Genomic DNA, 18,232 nt, shown 5'->3' with positions numbered 1-18,232 from the left:
AGGGTGTTGTCCAGGATCACGCCAAGGTTCTTAGCGCTCTGGGAGGAGGACACAATGGAGTTGTCAACCGTGATGGCGAGATCATGGAACGGGCAGTCCTTCCCCGGGAGGAAGAGCAGCTCCGTCTTGCCGAGGTTCAGCTTGAGGTGGTGATCCGTCATCCACACTGATATGTCTGCCAGACATGCAGAGATGCGATTCGCCACCTGGTCATATACCTTTATCTCTTTCTACAGGTTTAAGGACTGATCCTGTCTTGAGATGAACTAATTACAGTGGTAATCTGGGATGATCTGTGTGATAGCAGCAGGGTGAACGGTATAGGACTGATCTGATCTGATCTGCATGATGAAGCTGAAGCATGCCCCAGCCCACACTCACATTAGCCAAAAGCACATGCTAGTCAGTCAACTGTAGGCCTACAGTATTATCCCAAACCAATCCATTTGCTCTAATTTTATTTTTCAAATCCAGATTTCATCTGTTTCTACCGAAAGGCCCCAGAGGATTGTACCATCAATAATCTGTCAAAGAACATGAATGACAACTTTTAAGGGGACTTTCTCTACGGGGCACAGTATAACAGTGACTGTAGATTCACAGTAGATTCATGTCTTAATCATACAACTATCTCAGCAATAATTTTTTGTAATACAGTAAATAGCCTAAAATGAAGGCTATCTTACAAACTAACATTAAAATGAGTTATACATCCATGGTTGCTGTTTTTATGTAATAATATAAAGTGCACATGTTCAAGATAGCATGTATAGGAATTGGAATTTGGTTGTGCTCCTAGATGGTTGAAAGCATAGTAATAACACATAGAAAACGTTGCTAACTTTTGGCTGTTCGTGGATATAGGTTGTAATCTTAATGATCAACGCCACAACCAAATATTACCATATTACCCAATTATCCACGTTGAAATTACGTGGTAGTGCCCAGTTACATAAAACAATAGATACTTTGGATGTCATTGCTTTTCATAGGAAGTGCAGCTGCACAACAATCCATTATAATAGTCTCACTGTAGCTAGTTGGATACCATGGTGATAGAATTGACAGAGAAGATCATTCTGTTCTGATGATGATATCCGTGGATGTGCAGTGCCTGCCTGTGTAACGTTAGTGTTTTAGGATTTAAAGGGAAGAGATTAGGTGTACAGCCTATGCAGGCCTAATCAACAGAAACATACCATAATTAGACCTTATGTATTCTATATTACCTGGCGTTTGACATTATTATTATCTGGCCAATTCCCCAGTTAAGTGGTCTTGAGCATGCCCGGTTACCTGGTCACTGATTACAATTTGACAGGTGATTGATGTTGCTTTTCTATGCTAACCTAACAAATGAAAGGAAGTGAGTTTTTATATTGTAGATGAAACGGCTTTATTGACCCTCTGATAAGCCTTCGCTCACAGATACAATCTGACTTCTTGCCAAATACTATTTTTGGCCAATGTTTTTCTTCCGGGAGTTACCCTATACAAATAAGGATTATTTTACTTTGGTGTATTCAATACTGAGGCTTTATGGGCTATTTACTTACATGATTGCTGCTATTGGACAAACAACAGGTGCATCAGGGCTGTGCAGGCAGGGGCTCGCAAGCTGTTATCCAGGCAATTGCCTCCCTCCCCCACCACCCAAAACAATCTCTCTCTCCAAGGTTACTGTTATGCTAGTTGACTGGCTGCCAGAACAGAGCACCTCTCCCAACAACAATACAGTGACTAGGGTCTGGTTTCTAGGGTCTGGTTTATCCGCTTTAATAAAATACAAAACAGTAGCTAGCAAGATGGTGCATGAGTGCATTTCACAAGTGGCTAGTTTGTGTCAACTATCTTAACTAAAATCACTGCAAAGATTTTTCCTGCAAACTTTGGTTTTGAATCGCGACGTTCAGACATGTCTGCCTCGTAATCTCGTGGGAGAGTCCCCGGCAACGTTTTTTCCCCTCATCGACATAGGAAGTGACAAAGTTTCTCATTGCAACCAGACCCTAGTGTTGCTTAGGGTCAGGTTTTCAGGAGTAGCAGGGGATGCACATGCCACATTGTGGTTTCCAGATAGATTAGTAGGTCTAACCACACCACATAAACAAGGTTTAATGGGCATCCGGAATTAGCTAAGAGGCTAACTTGCATCATTGAGTCACACTACTTATTGTTTAGAGGAGCAGAAACAGCAAACATTCAATTCTGAACCTGGATTGGTGTTTAGTTTTTTGCACATTTTCTACCAGCTAAATAGATTAATTCCAAATTATACATTATAGGATATACCATGTATCTAAAATCCTACATGTGGAATTCCTCAGAGCACTGCAACGTGCATTTATTCATCGCCATTACTAATTTGTCCTTTTTGTGATTTATGTAATACTTAAAACACTCAAAATGCAAGAATGAGCACTGCCAAATTGAGATAAAGGGTTGAAGAGGAACTCCTTTCTCCTCTTGTGTAACTATGTATATATCTGTGCAGGCTGGGCCTCTGAACCAACCATCAGAAAAGATGGAAGATATCGTCAAACTCCCTGATACATCACCATCATTATGAAATTATATTTGCATTACATTCTTTGGTAAGCACAGTGGAGGCTGAAGAAGGGAGGACGCCTCATAATAATGGCTGGAATGGAGTGAATGGAATGATATCAAACACCACTCCATTCCAAAATCATGTTTTTGATACCATTCCATTCACTCCATTCCATCCTTTGGCCGCCTCCTGCCAGTTCTCTGCTGCCAATGACTGGAACGAATTGTAAAAATCGCTGAAGTTGGATACTTATATCTCCCTCACTAGTATCAGCTATCTGAGCAGCTTACCGATCACTGCAGCTGTACATACCCATCTGTAAATAGCCCATCCAACTACCTACCTCATCCCCATAATGTTTTTATTTACTTTTTTGCTATTTTGCACACCAGTATTTCTACTTGCACATCATCATCTGCACATCTATCACTCCAATGTTAATTTGCTAAATTGTAATTACTTCGCTACTATGGCCTATTTATTGCCTTACCTCCTTACTCCATTTGCACACACTGTATATTGATTTTTTCTATTGTGTTATTGACTGTACGTTTGTTTATGTGTAACTCTGTGTTGTTGTTTTTGTCTCACTGCTTTGCTTTATCTTGGCCAGGTCGCAGTTGTAAATGAGAACTTGTGAAATAGATACATTTAAAAGGTAAAATTCTGACCATTATAATGAGTCGTCCTCCCCTCAGCAGCCTCCACTGGTTATTTATTTATTTTTCTCCACCCCATGGTGAACGACTCATTGAGAGTTATTCAAATTCTGTAATTATGTTAAATCATGCACACTTTTGCCTCCAATGGGTTGCAACAAGTAAAATGAGAACCAACTCAAGTGCTTACACCAAGCAGTAATTCTTTTCTGTATGAAAACTAAGTCAATTGGAATCGAAGCAAACTGATAGTCATCTTGTTTGGAGCTGGACTACCGACCGACTCATACTCAAAATGCTTGACACTGCAAACCACTGAAACCATGTTTGATTCATCAGCATTGTGCACTGGAATTTTTTGTTGAAAAAGGGAAACGTTGAGTTTATGTCACCATTGTCTGAGTACAGACAACCAGAGCCTAGGTAATCTGGAGAGCATCATTCACTGTGTGTCATCACCAACACACTGAGCCTAAATAGAAGCTACTCCTCCGATAAAGAGTGATGTTTTTATTCAAGGCACAATCATGCCAATTAAGGATACTTTCTTTAATTGGAAGAGATTCAAAGCACTTTTAAAAGGGAAGTTCACCCATTTTGAACAAGTGAAAATAAGTTTACATGGAAATATGGGTGAACTTCCTCTTTAAAGTACCCGGGAGAACTTGAGCAGTTCCAAAAAGTATTTTGCTTGTAAACATATCCATACATCTAAACACTGGCTCGAACAACTCATTCATGCAAAACACAAATCTCCATTGCCATCATTGACTTTGCCAAATATATCGATCAAGAAAGACTTGTGTTCATTCCATAACTCACCCATATGACAGCATTTAAAACTCTTTTGATCAAAAACATCCCATCTTTGTTCCTTCTTTGTGATTTTCAATCAATGGATTTACATCAATAAAACACAATATATTTTTTGTCAATAACTGTTGCAAGTGCAAAATGTGCCAATTGATCCATCCATCAATCACATTTGGAGAAGACTCCTCCCACTTATGGCCTAAAGGTGTGGTTATTTATCTCTGATTTAACTGATGAGAGGGAAGCTGGAATGCCTTGTGGGGGCTACAAGGTAAACAACAGATGTAGACTGACAGTGAAGTACTTACTTACAGGCCCTTCCCAACAATACAGAGAAGAAAACAAATTATGACACAAGGAATAAATACACAATGAGTAACAATAACTTGGTTATGTACACAGGGTACCAGCACAGAGTCGATCTGCAGGGGTAATTGAGGTAGATATGTACATATTGGTAGGGATAAAGTGACTAGGCAACAGGATAGATAATATACAGTAACAGCAGCGCATTTGTCAAAAGAGTTCGTGCAAAAAGGGTTAATGATAGTTAAATAGTTACCTGGACTAACTATTTTGCAGTCTTATGACTTGGGGGTAGAAGATGTTCAGGGTGCTGTTGGTTCCAGACTTGGTGTATCGGTACCGCTTGCCGTGCAGTAGCAGAGAGAACAGTCTATGACTGTGGAGTCTTTGACATTTTTAAGGGCCTTCCTCTTACACCGATTGGTATAGAGGTCCTGGATGGCAGAGAGCTTGGCCCCAGTGATGTACTGGTTAGTATGCACTACCCTGTAGCGCAATGCGGTCAGATGCCAAGCAGTTGCCATACCAGGCAGTGATGCAACCAGTCAAGATGCTGTCAATGGTGCAGGTATAGAACTTTTGGGGTACTCTGTCCCTGTTCTTGTGCCCCTTAAATTCCTGCTTTAAACCACCTCTTATCTCACGCAACACACGCAGCGGCAGGCCTGTTTACTGAGGTCAGAGGTCAAAAATCCCAGACACGTGTTTGTCATTAATTGGGAGCAACAAAATAAACAGCAAACCTGGTTTCAAAAAACAGATAAAGCAACACCTCGTGGCACAACGCCTCTCCCCTATTTGACCTAGACAGTTTGTGTGTATGCATTGATATGTAGGTTACGTGTGCCTTTTTAAAAATGTATGTAGTTCTGTCCTTAAGCTGTTCTTGTCTATTGATGTTCTGTATTATGTCATTTTGTATTATGTTTCAAATTTTGTGTTGGACCCCAGGAAGAGTAGTTGCTGCTTTTGCAACAGCTAATGGGGATCCTAATAAAATACCAAATACCAAATTTGGCCAATGGGACAATCAAAGGAGAGGTGGCAGGGGATCAAAGGAGAGGGGGGCAGGGGTGTTTACTCCTCAGGCCACAGGGGGACCGTTGGTTGCTGGGGGGCAGTGAGTGGAGACTGAGGGGAGTGGAGAGCACCACACCCAGGAAGGAGGAGCCCAGCTCAGTCAGTACCATGGTCAAGAATAACAATATGTGTCCCCCAAATGACACCTTATTCCCTTTATTGTGGACTACTTTGATCAGGCCCATTGGGCTGAAAAGTATTGCACTATGTAGGGGATAGGGTGCCATTTGGGAAGCAGATGTCTAGGCTGTATTGTGTATATCATGATAATTTACTGTGATCAAGTTTTAACCAGCCAGCCATCATGTTGTGACAACTCTGTACTGTCACACATTGGGCAGAAATGCTACTCCAATATGTGCAGCACATGTTCTTTTGAAGCATGGCCACTGGCCATTATCATGTCCTTACTTCCTGATTCTAGCTAGGAAGAGCAGTGATTATCCTGGGAAAGAAGTCAGTCAGATAGACTAACGATATGACTGTAAACATTCAGTGCACATAGCTCTATGCCCACCATTCGTTCATTATATCTACAAATAACACTGGTTGGGGTGGCATCGACACTAACTGGCATACCAAAGATACCGGAATCATAAGCTTACACAATGCCGTGGCTTTTCTCCCTGTGGCCTAAGAGGGGGTACGGACAGGACGGTGGTCAGATTGAAACAGTGAGCTTGTCACCCACCGCGGCTGTCGGGCTGAACAGTTACTCTGGGAGACAGACACATGACGGTTCTGTTCTGGTGCATCTGTCAGACGGTGGCATTCCTGCAGCTGCAGCCTGTGCTGAGGCAGCGATGTGTGCAGACAAAAAGTCTTATCGAACCGCCACACAAACAACAGTCTGCCCCTTCCAACCCCACCACCACTCTCCACTCCAAACCCCAGGGCCTGCTTTTAATCAATTGTATCTCTCCATAAGGGGTGGCGGTGTACTCTCCATCAGTCATAGGAGAGGGCCATCTTAGTGTCACTGATCAGAGAAGCACAATTGATCTGACTGAGCCTGATCCCTTCTGCTATCTGGCTGCTTGTGAAAGATACCGATGATAGATGCTTCAGCATTTAAGGTGAATAATAATGAGGTCTCTTTCAAGGATGTGTGGATGGAATGCTTTCATGCTTTAAGGTTGAATGGGAGCGACTGTTTCCTCCTGTACTAATGAGAAACATTTTACATCACCTTGGGATTGTGTAACTATTACTTCCAGCTGCCCATGCCCCCACATACACACACTCACTATTTTCAGTAATTTAACCAGAGATTAAGATATGACAAATTGATGACAATGAACAATATATTGAACCATTCATAACATTTGGCAATGCCTGTGTTGGCTTCATTAATTAGTGAATCAAAATGATTGTGTGATAAAATCTAATTGGTGTCATCAGCAAAGAAAAATGGGAAGTACGGTAGAAGACAGTAGTAAGGTCATTGATATAGATTAGGAATAACAATGGTCCAATTATCCAACCCTGTGGCACGCCACAGGATATCTTGGCTCGGGTAGATGCACAGCCGTTTGCATAAACACATTGTTCTCTACCATAAACATAACTATATAGCCAATTATATGTATAATCATGAAAATTGTAACAATGCCATTTAGAAAGTAATATTTCATGATCATCCGTGTCAAACTCTTTGGATAAATAAATCAAAATGCCATGAGCGTATTCATTGTAGTTCAGGGCTTGAAAGATTTTATCCACAAGTTGCAAAAGAGCCATATCTGTGGAGTACTTGAATGTTTACCAAGATCATTAATATGTAAACACCTAAATACAATGATGCATTTAAGTCACACTTGGGAGCACTGGGACTTTGACTTTCCAGTGAATTTCCTACAATGTGGTACTGTGGGGAATATAAAACATGATCATAATTCCAAAAACACTTTGCAGTAAAACACAAATGTAATTCACTTGCATAATAGAAGCATTTCCATAACAACAATTGAATGGTGTTCCTTCCGGTGTTGCGCTGCTCCCACTCACAGATGTGAAGAGGCTGAGGGGATAGTTAACAGGCCCTGCATGGGATGGGTCCTAGGGGATAGGGGAGTGGAGAGGGAGGGTAAAACCATGTTGCATGCACACCCAGTCCCGCTGCTTAAATGCTTCAACAAGATGGCAGAAACCAGGGCTTTAAAAATGTCACATATCTTACTACTTCTGTTTCAGAATGTGATCTGGTGGATAAATAAAAGCCATCCATGTGGAGAGTGGAGTCGCTGTGAGAGATAAGCTAGGCTAGCACACTGTGGTGTTTGAAATGCAGGGGCTTGAATCGCCATCTGTGTCAGCACAGAGGCACACCCAAAACAGAAGGAGATATTCCCCCAATGCACCCAGGGGGGTGGGGTAGTGGTGCAGAGGAAGAAACAAAGCAACGGGAGCAGGAATCAAGGCCAGATCCACAGAGGGGAGTGGAGACCTGCAATTATTAGCCCAGTAGAAGCTGTTCCTCCTCTACCTCACACAAAAAACTCAGGCTTATGAAATAGAGTATTATATTTCCACATCTTTTGTGCAGACTGGGGTGTCTGGTTCCTGTACCTTTTGTTGGTACAACTACATGGACAAATATTAGTTTAGCCATTGAGGTTGAGTGGAGGACACAATGGGCACAACTAATAGGATTCCTGTAATGGTGGTGGACAAGCTGTGTGGACTAACATTTACGGTTGGGCAGATTGAGTTTTAAAGAGGTTCCTTTCACCTCATGTCCCTGTCCTATTCAGCCAGGTCACCAGGCTCCTCCCTAGTGTTTTGTGTGCAGCTATTCACAGCTCTCCCTCCATCGCCCTGTGCCTTCACCTCTCTGCTTCCTCCTGCCCTCAGTGCCGTTACACAACATTGACCCTAAACAAATGAATTATTGCATTCCTAAATGCTGAAGAAATGCTCAGAGCAAGGCTATTGAATGTTTTCCTATGAGGCAATAGAAAAAAGTCAACATTGACAGAACCAATAAGAAACAGGGAATTAAAAAAAGAAAACAAAGAGAGTGTGGATCTGTATTCAGAGGATTTCAGTGATTCTGGTCATACTTTGGTGCTGTTGTTAACAGAAAGCTAGATATTGTTATCACTATATATTAAAGGTATACTTCGGGATTTTGGCAATGAATCCCTTTATCTACTTTTCCAGAGCCAGATGAACTTGTGGATATAATTTTTATGTCTCTGTGTGTAGTTTGAAGGAAGTTACAAACTAACGTTAGCGCAATTGCTAAATTGCTGAGTTTCAGAAGAAAGTTATTTGATTCTGGCCAATTTGAGCCTGTAATCGAAACCACAAGTGCCGATGCTCCTGATACTCAACTAGTCTAAAGAAGACCAGTTTTAATGCTTCTTTAATCAGAACAACAGTTTTCAGCTGTGCTAACATACTTGCAAAAGGGTTTTCTAATGATCAATTAGCCTTTTAAAAGTATAAACTTGGATTAGCTAACTCAACGTGCCATTGGAACACAGGAGTGATGGTTGCTGATGATGGGCCTCTTTACGCCTATGTAGATATTCCATTAAAGATCTGCTGTTTCTAGCTACAATAGTCATTTACAACATTAACAATGTCTACACTGTATTTCTGATCAATTTGATGTTATTTTAATGGACAAAAAATATGCTTTCCTTTCAAAAACAAGGACATTTTTTAAGTGACCCCAACATTTTGAACGGTAGTGTATATACTGTATACTGTATCCTTCACTATATAATCTTAGTATCTATTGCATCTTAGCCGCTCTGTCACTGCTCATCCATATACTTTATATTTATATATTCTCATCACATTCCTATACTTGATTGTGTGTATTAGGTTTTGTTGTGGAATTTGTTAGATATTAGGTTTTGTTGTGGAATTTGTTAGATATTAGGTTTTGTTGTGGAATTGTTAGATATTACCTGTTAGATACTGCTAAGCTGTCGGATCTAGAAGCATAAGCATTTCGCTACACTCGCAATAACATCTGCTAACCATGTGCATGTGACCAATGCAATTTGATTTTATTTCTTTATCAGGCTCATACAAGAGAGTACAGTTGACTGTATTTTGGTGCTGCAATTGCACTGCAAACCGTGTACCTTTTTGAACACTCACTTCCCCCTAGGGCCAATCACTAGATGTCAACAAGCCTGTGCTGTGAGTAACTGAAACTTTCGGGAGACCACTTCCTCCCTTCTGCAGAACCCCCCTCCCTCCTCCTCCCCTCTCCAACACTGCCAAAACGACTGGAGCTTGTTAAACCATCATTTAGCTGAGAGAGTGACAAGGGGGAGACTCAGAGCTCAAGAGTGTAGCTGAGTGACTACTCTAAGTGGCTGTAGCTCCTGATTGGCTGCCACAGTGTTTACTGTGATATGTCATCTCACCCAACACACTGCTCTTTCAATTCAATTCAAGGGGCTTTATTGGTATGGGAAACATATGTTAACATTGCCAAAGCAAGTGAAGTAGATAATATACAAAAGTGAAATAAACAATAAATATGAACAGTAAACATTACACTCACAGAAGACCCAAAATAATAAAGACATTACAAATGTCATATTAGATATTTAAACAGTGTTGTAACGATTTACAAATTAAAGTACAAAAGGGAAAATAAATTAGCATAAATATGGGTTGTATTTACAATGGTGTTTGTTCTTCACTGGTTGACCTTTTCTTGCGGCAACAGGTCAAAAATATTGCTGCTGTGATGTCACACTGTGGTATTTCACCCAGTAGATATGGGAGTTTCTTTGTGGATCTGTGTAATCTGAGGGAAATATGTGTCTCTAATATGGGCATACATTGGGCAGGAGGATAGGAAGTGCAGCTCAGTTTACACCTCATTTTGTGGGCAGTGTGCACATAGCCTGCCTGCTCTTGAGAGCCAGGTCTGCCTACAGTGGCCTTTCTCAATAGCAAGGCTATGCTCACTGACTCTGTACATAGTCAAAGCTTTCCTTAGGTTTGGGTCTGTCAATGTGGTCAGGAATTAATTATTTTTTTCTAATGTGTCAAGTAATTATCTTTTTGTTTTCTCATGATTTGGTTGGGTCTAATTGTGTTGCTGTCCTGGGGCTCTGTGGGGTGTGTTTGTGTTTGTGAACAGAGCCCCAGGACCAGTTTGCTTAGGGGATTCTTCTCCAGGTTCATCTCTCTGTAGGTGATGGCTTTGTTATGGAAGGTTTGGGAATCACTTCCTTTTAGGTGGTTGTAGAATTTAACGGCTCTTTTCTGGATTTTGATCATTATGCATTATTTTATTATTTTTATTATTTGGTGTTCTACGTTGTACACAGAGGATATTTGATCAGAATTCTTCCAAGGGGAGCTGTTGAGAAAGGAATGTGCAGGGAGAGAGAATGGCTAACAGTTTTATCACTGACCCTGAAAGGCTCTTTGCCCCTGACCTGTCACCTGAGAGGAGAAAGTCTTCACCCATCATTTGTCACCATCTCTCAGATAAGTGAAATAAGCAAAGTGCCATAAGCTATTTGTCCAACTTGGGGAATGTGTGTGTGTGTGTTTGTGTAACACCACAACTATGAAACTGTGGACAAACTATTTTGCAGAACCATGGCCAGACAGGGAAGTGTGAATAGGAGATGGTCATCTTTACTGTGCTTTTGTTACCACACATCTTCACAATGGAAATATGGCAACTTGCTAAATGAATGCAAGACAGAAAGACAGACATACATACACACTAGTGATAAATCATATCATGCATAATATTTCTGGATGCTTACACAAACCAATATGGCTTGCAAAGTAAGGCAAAACACATCAAGGTTTAACTTTATCTTCTAAGTTCACTTAATAATCATCTCTAACATACTTCAAGAGAACATATATTTAACTAGGTTTTCAATACAGTAAAAGTATTATTTCAGTCCAGCTAATGTGTCTTGGAAAAGCAGAGAAGAAAAGCAGAATGGTGACCACTTGGGTTCCAAATTAGTCTCCAAAAAGTTGTGCATAATGCCAAAAGTATGCAACTTCCGCAATCAGTCAACTAGGGGTGTCCTCAGCAAAGTAGATCCCCTGAATGATTTAGCCTTACATTTACAGTCAGTCTCTCCACTTTGGACAATTGAATTGCAGCGTCATGTCCTTCTCATTGGGCTTGTTCGACATTGCAGCCGACTGTGCAGGCGACAGCCGACTGACAGATCTACAAAGAAAATTGCGTCATAAATAACTACACATTATTACTTCAGTCAGTCACAATTTACCCATGATGCATTACGTTTTGATTATCTCGAACACGGCCGCTGACTGTAATAAAATATCCGAAGACCTAACTTTACGAATATACAAGTCACCACCCAGCATTTGTGCGCTAGTACGCTCAATAATGAGTTCTCTCATTCACCCTTCTCAAGATTCCGTGGAGTTTTGCATACCGCGTTCGAATGACACTACTCTGCTGAGACGCTGACGGTGTGCTGAAAGCTTTGTGCAAGTCTACTACTCGCCTCTCCTTGAAGCTTTGACCTCAGTTATACCGGTCAGATTACCATGGAAACATGATGATTCCGAGCGACAAGACAATAGGAGAACACTGAATGTTTGAGTTGAGAAAAAAAAATGTGTTCAATAAATCCAAATACGATTCTTTCCATAGACTACATACACATATATCACTGCCATGCAATAAGTATTGCAATCAATGAGGGAAAAGTACAGTTAGACCATGTTGTCAAGACATTTGAGAATTTCCACAGCAACGTTTTTGAAACCTCTGACTTTAAACATGTATTCAGTAGCCAAGGCTATTGCATTTTATATAGCTTTAATTTAAGCCTGTCGCCCCTCCCTCTCGTTTCGTTTGGTAGGCATAACGAGACACTAAAATATTATTCGTTCAGTCAATTTATTGTGTATACACACGGTGTGCATTGAGGGGAAAACTGCACCATAATTGCTCATTATTAATATCCCAACTGACGTTTGGTATACTGTAGAATACATAGAATGATGCAATCCGTTCGACGGTATCTTTATTAAAAATAAACATCTTAAATTACAAAAAATATATGAATGTAACTTAAATGTGGTGCATATTGTGATTTGAGATTAATTTCTTACAATATGGCAAAGGGTTGAAATGTGCATTTTATCAATATTTGATTGTCTCAAATAAGCAGTATTTTTTCAATATGAAAAACAGCCGCCACTAAATATACCTTCTATGAACACTGTCTGTTTCAAGTGAATCTGGCTGTATTCAGAGCACGTTCTGAAAGTGGTGGCTGCTCGAGCTCACCGAACCAAAAAGCCAAACACCAATTTCTGCCTAATGCAAATGCCGATTCCTCATATTCACATTACATAATTGAGATTAAATTGTTACAAACAATAATGTCACCCTAACAAATTGATCATTATTAATCAATAATTAGGTATGACTTTGTTATGAGTGATTAAAACGTATTTCAAACCTCTGTATGCACCATAAATTGACCAAATTACCTTCTCGGTCGACTTTTTTTTTAATTTTGTGATTTTGAAAGTAAAATTTGTTGCCGCGACAAGATTATTTTTTTCATATTTGTTACAATCTGAAAAAAATCCATTGTTTCACTCGTTTTTAAGCCTTGCCCACTTTCTGTGTGAGGACTCTGATTGGCTGTATCTGAGCGCGGATGCCGTCATCGCTCGGAATGCTCATTCATCTGTGTACTTGGGCGTTGGACTCCGCATCTTATTAGCAACAAGGGAAATTTCTCCATTTTCCACCCTGTCTACAGCGAAAGCCACAAATCTGGGATTTTTTATTACTTCTCTTCAGTTGGCAGGTTTTCTGACATTTTCCCATTTTGTTCACTGCGACTGGACTTTGATTGCTTCTCCAGTAAACTTTTCAAAGAGGAACCTTCGCAAAGAGCTTGCGTTTAAAAAAAGAGGCTAGTGGTCTTTGTTCGTTTTTTGGATCTGTTGAGTTTCTTTGTTGGAGCGAAAGCATGGGAGCGCAATTCTCCAAGACAGCTGCAAATGGCGAAACCGCGGTTGAAAAGCCTGGAGAGGCTGCGGCTTCACCAACCAAGACCAATGGACAGGTAATTGCGTTTGTTAAATGAAATATATGTATACGGTTGGTTTGCGTAAAAGTTTTCTCTGCGTTATTGTGGGCACTTACGGAGACGCACGCCGGGCTGTTGGAGCAAACGACCACGATGGGAAAACATTGATTCACAAGATTACGTTCTATATAAATCAGTACTATTTGATCATTGAGTTGAAATGTAATTTCTAAAAAATATATTAAGTCAAACTGATTTGGATAATTATGTGCATACAAATGCTGTAAATAAAACTCGTTTTAATTTATTCATTTGCGATGTGGGGATTTCCACACCGTGAAAATCCACAGCCTTTGTTTGAAATGTCTTGTGAGACATTGGGAATTGGTATCACATTGTAGGGTCCGTCCATAGGTGGCCATGAATTGTTAAATGACAATTGGATCGATAATATTTTGAATCAAAATCATATTTAAAACTGAGCACAAATGTAGTAACTTGATGCTATCGGTAAGTGAATGGGGGAGATGCACGACGCCAACAATGGCTTGCCACGGTCTAGCTAACATCACCTCGCCTTTTGTTACAGATGCTCGTGTAGAGAACAGGGATGGTTACTATGACACTGAAGGCAGCGGAGCCACATTCGAATAATGCGCCCGTACTGTAGATCTTATAATAAGTGTTGGAAAGGGTGGTGTTTATGAACGCGATATTGCAACAACAAAAAATGATTGTTTGAAGGTTCTGTGTAGTTTTTGAGATATCCATCTAGACGTTGCTCTGCGTAGTCGGGTGTATTAATGAGCATCTGCTGTTTTAATGAGCAGCTGCTTTGCGTTGGTGCTTCGGTATTGGAGAGACTGGCAGAGGCGCATCGCCCCCTAGTGAAACACCCCAAACATTGCCTCCGTCAGCTCATTCTCGCTTGTGATTAGTGGGGAAATGTTTCAATCACGAATCACAAAAAAATGTTGAATTCGCAAAGTAATTACCGCCGCACGTGCCTAAAAGCCCAGTGATACTAAACAGGTAAAAACTTGAGATGAGGCTATATGTTTTTGTCTCAGTTGAATTTGTGGTGTCTACTGCCCCTTGTGTAACTGTGGCAATGGTCCACGCCACACACTATATTTCCACGTTTGTTACTTGTATGATAAGACTTCAATTTCTCTTTAGGAAAATGGCCATGTGAAAGTGAATGGGGATGCCTCTCCTGCAGCTGCCGAGGCAGGCAAGGAGGTGCAGGCCAATGGCAGCACCACAGCTGAGGAGGCTCCAAAAGAGGAGGCTGCACCTGCAGAAGTGGCGGCAGTAGATGGGGTGAAGACAGAGAATGCAGAGACTGTGTCTCCAGCAGCCGAGGGTGAGGCCACCAAGCCGGAGGGAGCCACGGCTTCAACCAGCAACGAGACCCCCAAAAAGAAGAAGAAGCGCTTCTCATTCAAAAAGTCCTTCAAGCTCAGTGGCTTCTCCTTCAAGAAAACCAAAAAGGAGACTGGCGATGGGGCAGAGGGTGAGGAGGCTGCTGCATCCACTGAGGAGGCCAAGGCTGAGACAGCAGAGGCCCCAGAGGTCACGGCAGAGGGTGAGGAGGCCAAGCCTGCTGAGGGAGAGGCTGCACCTGCTGCTGCTGAGGAGGAGGCCAAGGAAGCAGCTAGCCCTGCAGAGGCCAAGCCTGAGGAAACAGCGGCCCCTGCTGAGGAGGCCAGGGTAGCCCAAGCCACTGAGGAGCCAAAGGCAGAAGAAAAGCCAGCTGAGCCTGCTGCTGCAGAGGAAGCACCCATCTCGGAGGAGGCTGTACCTGCAACAGAGGCTGCATCCAGTCCAGAAGCCCCCGTTACTGCAGAGGCCGCTGTTGAGTAAAGCTGGAAACTCAGAGCAAAACAGAATAAATTAAAATTAAAAAAGGAGAAAAAAAGATAATCAAAGAACATTTCCCTGTTTGTATGTTGGAGTGGTGCCAGTTGATGGCTTTGGAGAACTTGTCTACAACCAGGGATATTTTAAAGCTTTCATTTTTTTGGTTTTCCCTTCCCCCTCCACAAAACCTATCTCGGTCCATTGTTACTACCATTCCAACGGGCAGAGGTGGGTGGCTTAAATGTACAACTACAGAAAAATACATCCACGCTCTGCCATATATTTTTTGCATCAGTATTAAATGTTTTGTTTTTGCATTTTTATACAAAATGTAAACTTGTCAAAATGTATGGACATCCCCATGGTATGAAGGAGGTGGGGAAAAGTTGAGTTGTAAATGAAGGGGATTTTGGGGTGGGCAGGGGATGGAATAGAAGGTGGCACAATTGTGCCACAGACTGATGTAAAGAGTAATCTTTAAAAAATTGAAAGAAGCGACCAACACCTGTGTACCACGAGAGTACCATGCGATTTACAACACTAAGTCATTTTTACTATGAGACAAAATATTACATTCCCAGAGCTAGGTTTAGGAAGTCATTTAAAAGAAATCATAGGAGCTTTTCACTTCTCATTAGCTGTACCAGTCAGTGATTCAGTAGAAATACAAGTTGTATAGGCTTTATTGTTTATTGCTGGTTTTATGACCTTAATAAAGTGTAAGTATGTATAGGCGGGGTGTTTTTAACTGTGATTATTGTACAAATGAAATCTTGATCTCAAGAAGCACATGAAGTTTGCAGCTCTTTTTCCACCCGCTCATTTTTGTAAGATAACGAAAACACATTCATCCTGGAAGACCTTTTAAGCAATTTTGAACTCAACCAAGCTGTGATAAGTGGAATGGTTACTGTTTATATACTGTGGTATGTTTTGATTACAGCAGACAATGCTTTTCAGTGGTCTTTGACCAATTAAGGAATCTCTATCAGATGCAATGTTTGTGTAGCATCTTGTCTCTTTCTTTTCTTTTGTAAATACTGGAGAAGGTTTTACCAATTTGACTTAGAGATGGAATGTAACTTTGCTTACAAAAATTGCTATTAAACTCCTGCTTAAGGTGTTCTAATTTTCTGTGAGCACACTAAAAGCAAAAATAAATGTGAATAAAATTTGTGCAGCATCTGTGTTTTCATTTCACCAATTTCTGTTCAGTTAACTGTAAAGATGGAGGTGGTAAATTGAGTAATTTCAACAGCTAAGTGAAGACTTGTCATCATTGGATACAAGTGTGTTAACAGTAGTGTATTCAGGCTAACTGCCTTTTCTACATACTCAAACGTTTAGGTATGTTTGCAAAAGCACCTTGCCTTAAGCAACAACCCCGAGATGGTTTTGCTGATCAAAGCCAGTGTCAATGCCCCTCAGTCATATACAAAAGTCCAACATGGACTCCTCAATGGTTTGGCCAAATCTATTTCATCTCACATTATTACAACTAACATAAACTAGGTCTAACTTGTTCAAAGCCTTTTAAAATCAAGTATGGACCTGAATACAGTGCCTTTGGAAAGTATTCAGACCCCTTGACTTTCTCCACACTTGATTGTTACAGCCTTATTCTAACATTGATTAAATTCATTGTTTTCCTCATCAATCTACACACACACCCCAAAACAGGGTTTGAGCTTATTTATAAAAAATACAACTTACAGACCCTTTGCTATGAGACTTGAAATTGAGCTCATGTGCATCCTGTTTCCATTGATCATCCTTGAACTGTTTCTACAACGATTGGAGTCCACCTGTGGTAAATACAATTGATTGAACATGATTTGGAAAGGCAGACACCTGTCTATGTAAGTTCCCACAGTTGACACTGCATGCCAAAGTAAAAACCAAGAAATTGAAGGAATCGTCCATAGAGCTCAGACAGGATTGTGTCGAGGCACAGATCTGGGGAAGGCTAGCAAAAAAATAATGTAGCATTGAAGAACACAGTGGCCTCCAACATTCTTAAATGGAAGAAGTTTGGAACCACCAAGACTTTACCTAGAGCTGTCTGCCCGGCCAAACTGTAATTGGGGGAGAAGGGCCTTGAGCTCCAGAGTTCCTCTGTAGAGATGGGAGAACCTTCCAGAAGGACAACCATCTCTGCATGACTCCACCAATCAGACAAGATTCTCTGGTCCGATGAAACCAAGATTAAACTCTTTGGCCTGAATGCCAAGCGTCACGTCTGGAGGAAATGTGGCACCGGACTTGAAACCGATCAAACATCTCTGGAGAAACCTGAAAATAGCTGTGCAGCGACGCTCCCCATCCAACCTGACAGCTTGAGAGGCTCTGCAGAGAAGAATGGGAGAAACTCCCAAAATACGTGTGCAAACTTATTAACGTCATACCCAAGAAGACTCATGGCTGTAATCGTTGCCGAAGATGCTTCAGCAAAGTACTGAGTAAAGGGTTGGAATACTTATGTAAATGTCTAAACCTGTTTTTGCGTTGTCATTATGGGGTATTGTCTGTAGTTTTGAGGAGGTAAAAAACAATTGAATCCATTTTAGAATAAGGCTGTAATGTAACAAAGTGGCTGTAATGTAACAAGAGGTCTGAATACTTTCAGAATGCACTGTACATGCATTTGTCACAGGGATCAGGTTTTTTTTCATTGCAAGTTCCACTATTAGAGTGCTATTCCACCTCAACATCAGATGCTGTCTACATCACTGACATTAACTACGTTCACGTTTGCTAATTATATTTTGACTGGTGTGAGATTGTAGAACAATAGTTATTCTGTGACTGGTACAATTTTAACTGAAAATATTTTTTTAAAGTCAGTGCAGATCTATTGAGCAGCTCATTGCTGTAGCAAGAGACCGTCACTGCAGACTCAATACTTTGCAATGACGTCGAACAATGAA

General features: G+C 41.0%; 1 protein-coding gene across 1 annotated transcript; it reads left to right on the top strand.

Moving 5' to 3' along the window:
- Window positions 1-13,088: 13,088 nt before the first annotated feature.
- LOC115107669 (myristoylated alanine-rich C-kinase substrate-like) lies at window positions 13,089-16,481 on the top strand. Its single transcript, XM_029631171.2, has 2 exons — window positions 13,089-13,478; window positions 14,622-16,481. The coding sequence occupies exons 1-2, from the start codon at window positions 13,383-13,385 to the stop codon at window positions 15,306-15,308; spliced, it is 783 nt and encodes a 260-aa protein (XP_029487031.1). The 5' UTR covers window positions 13,089-13,382; the 3' UTR covers window positions 15,309-16,481.
- Window positions 16,482-18,232: the final 1,751 nt, after the last annotated feature.

Source organism: Oncorhynchus nerka, linkage group LG24, assembly GCF_034236695.1.
Source record: "Oncorhynchus nerka isolate Pitt River linkage group LG24, Oner_Uvic_2.0, whole genome shotgun sequence".
In the NCBI taxonomy this organism is placed as follows: Eukaryota; Metazoa; Chordata; class Actinopteri; order Salmoniformes; family Salmonidae; genus Oncorhynchus; species Oncorhynchus nerka.
Note: the sequence above shows the minus strand (reverse complement) of the source record. Positions and strands in the feature narration are given on the sequence as shown.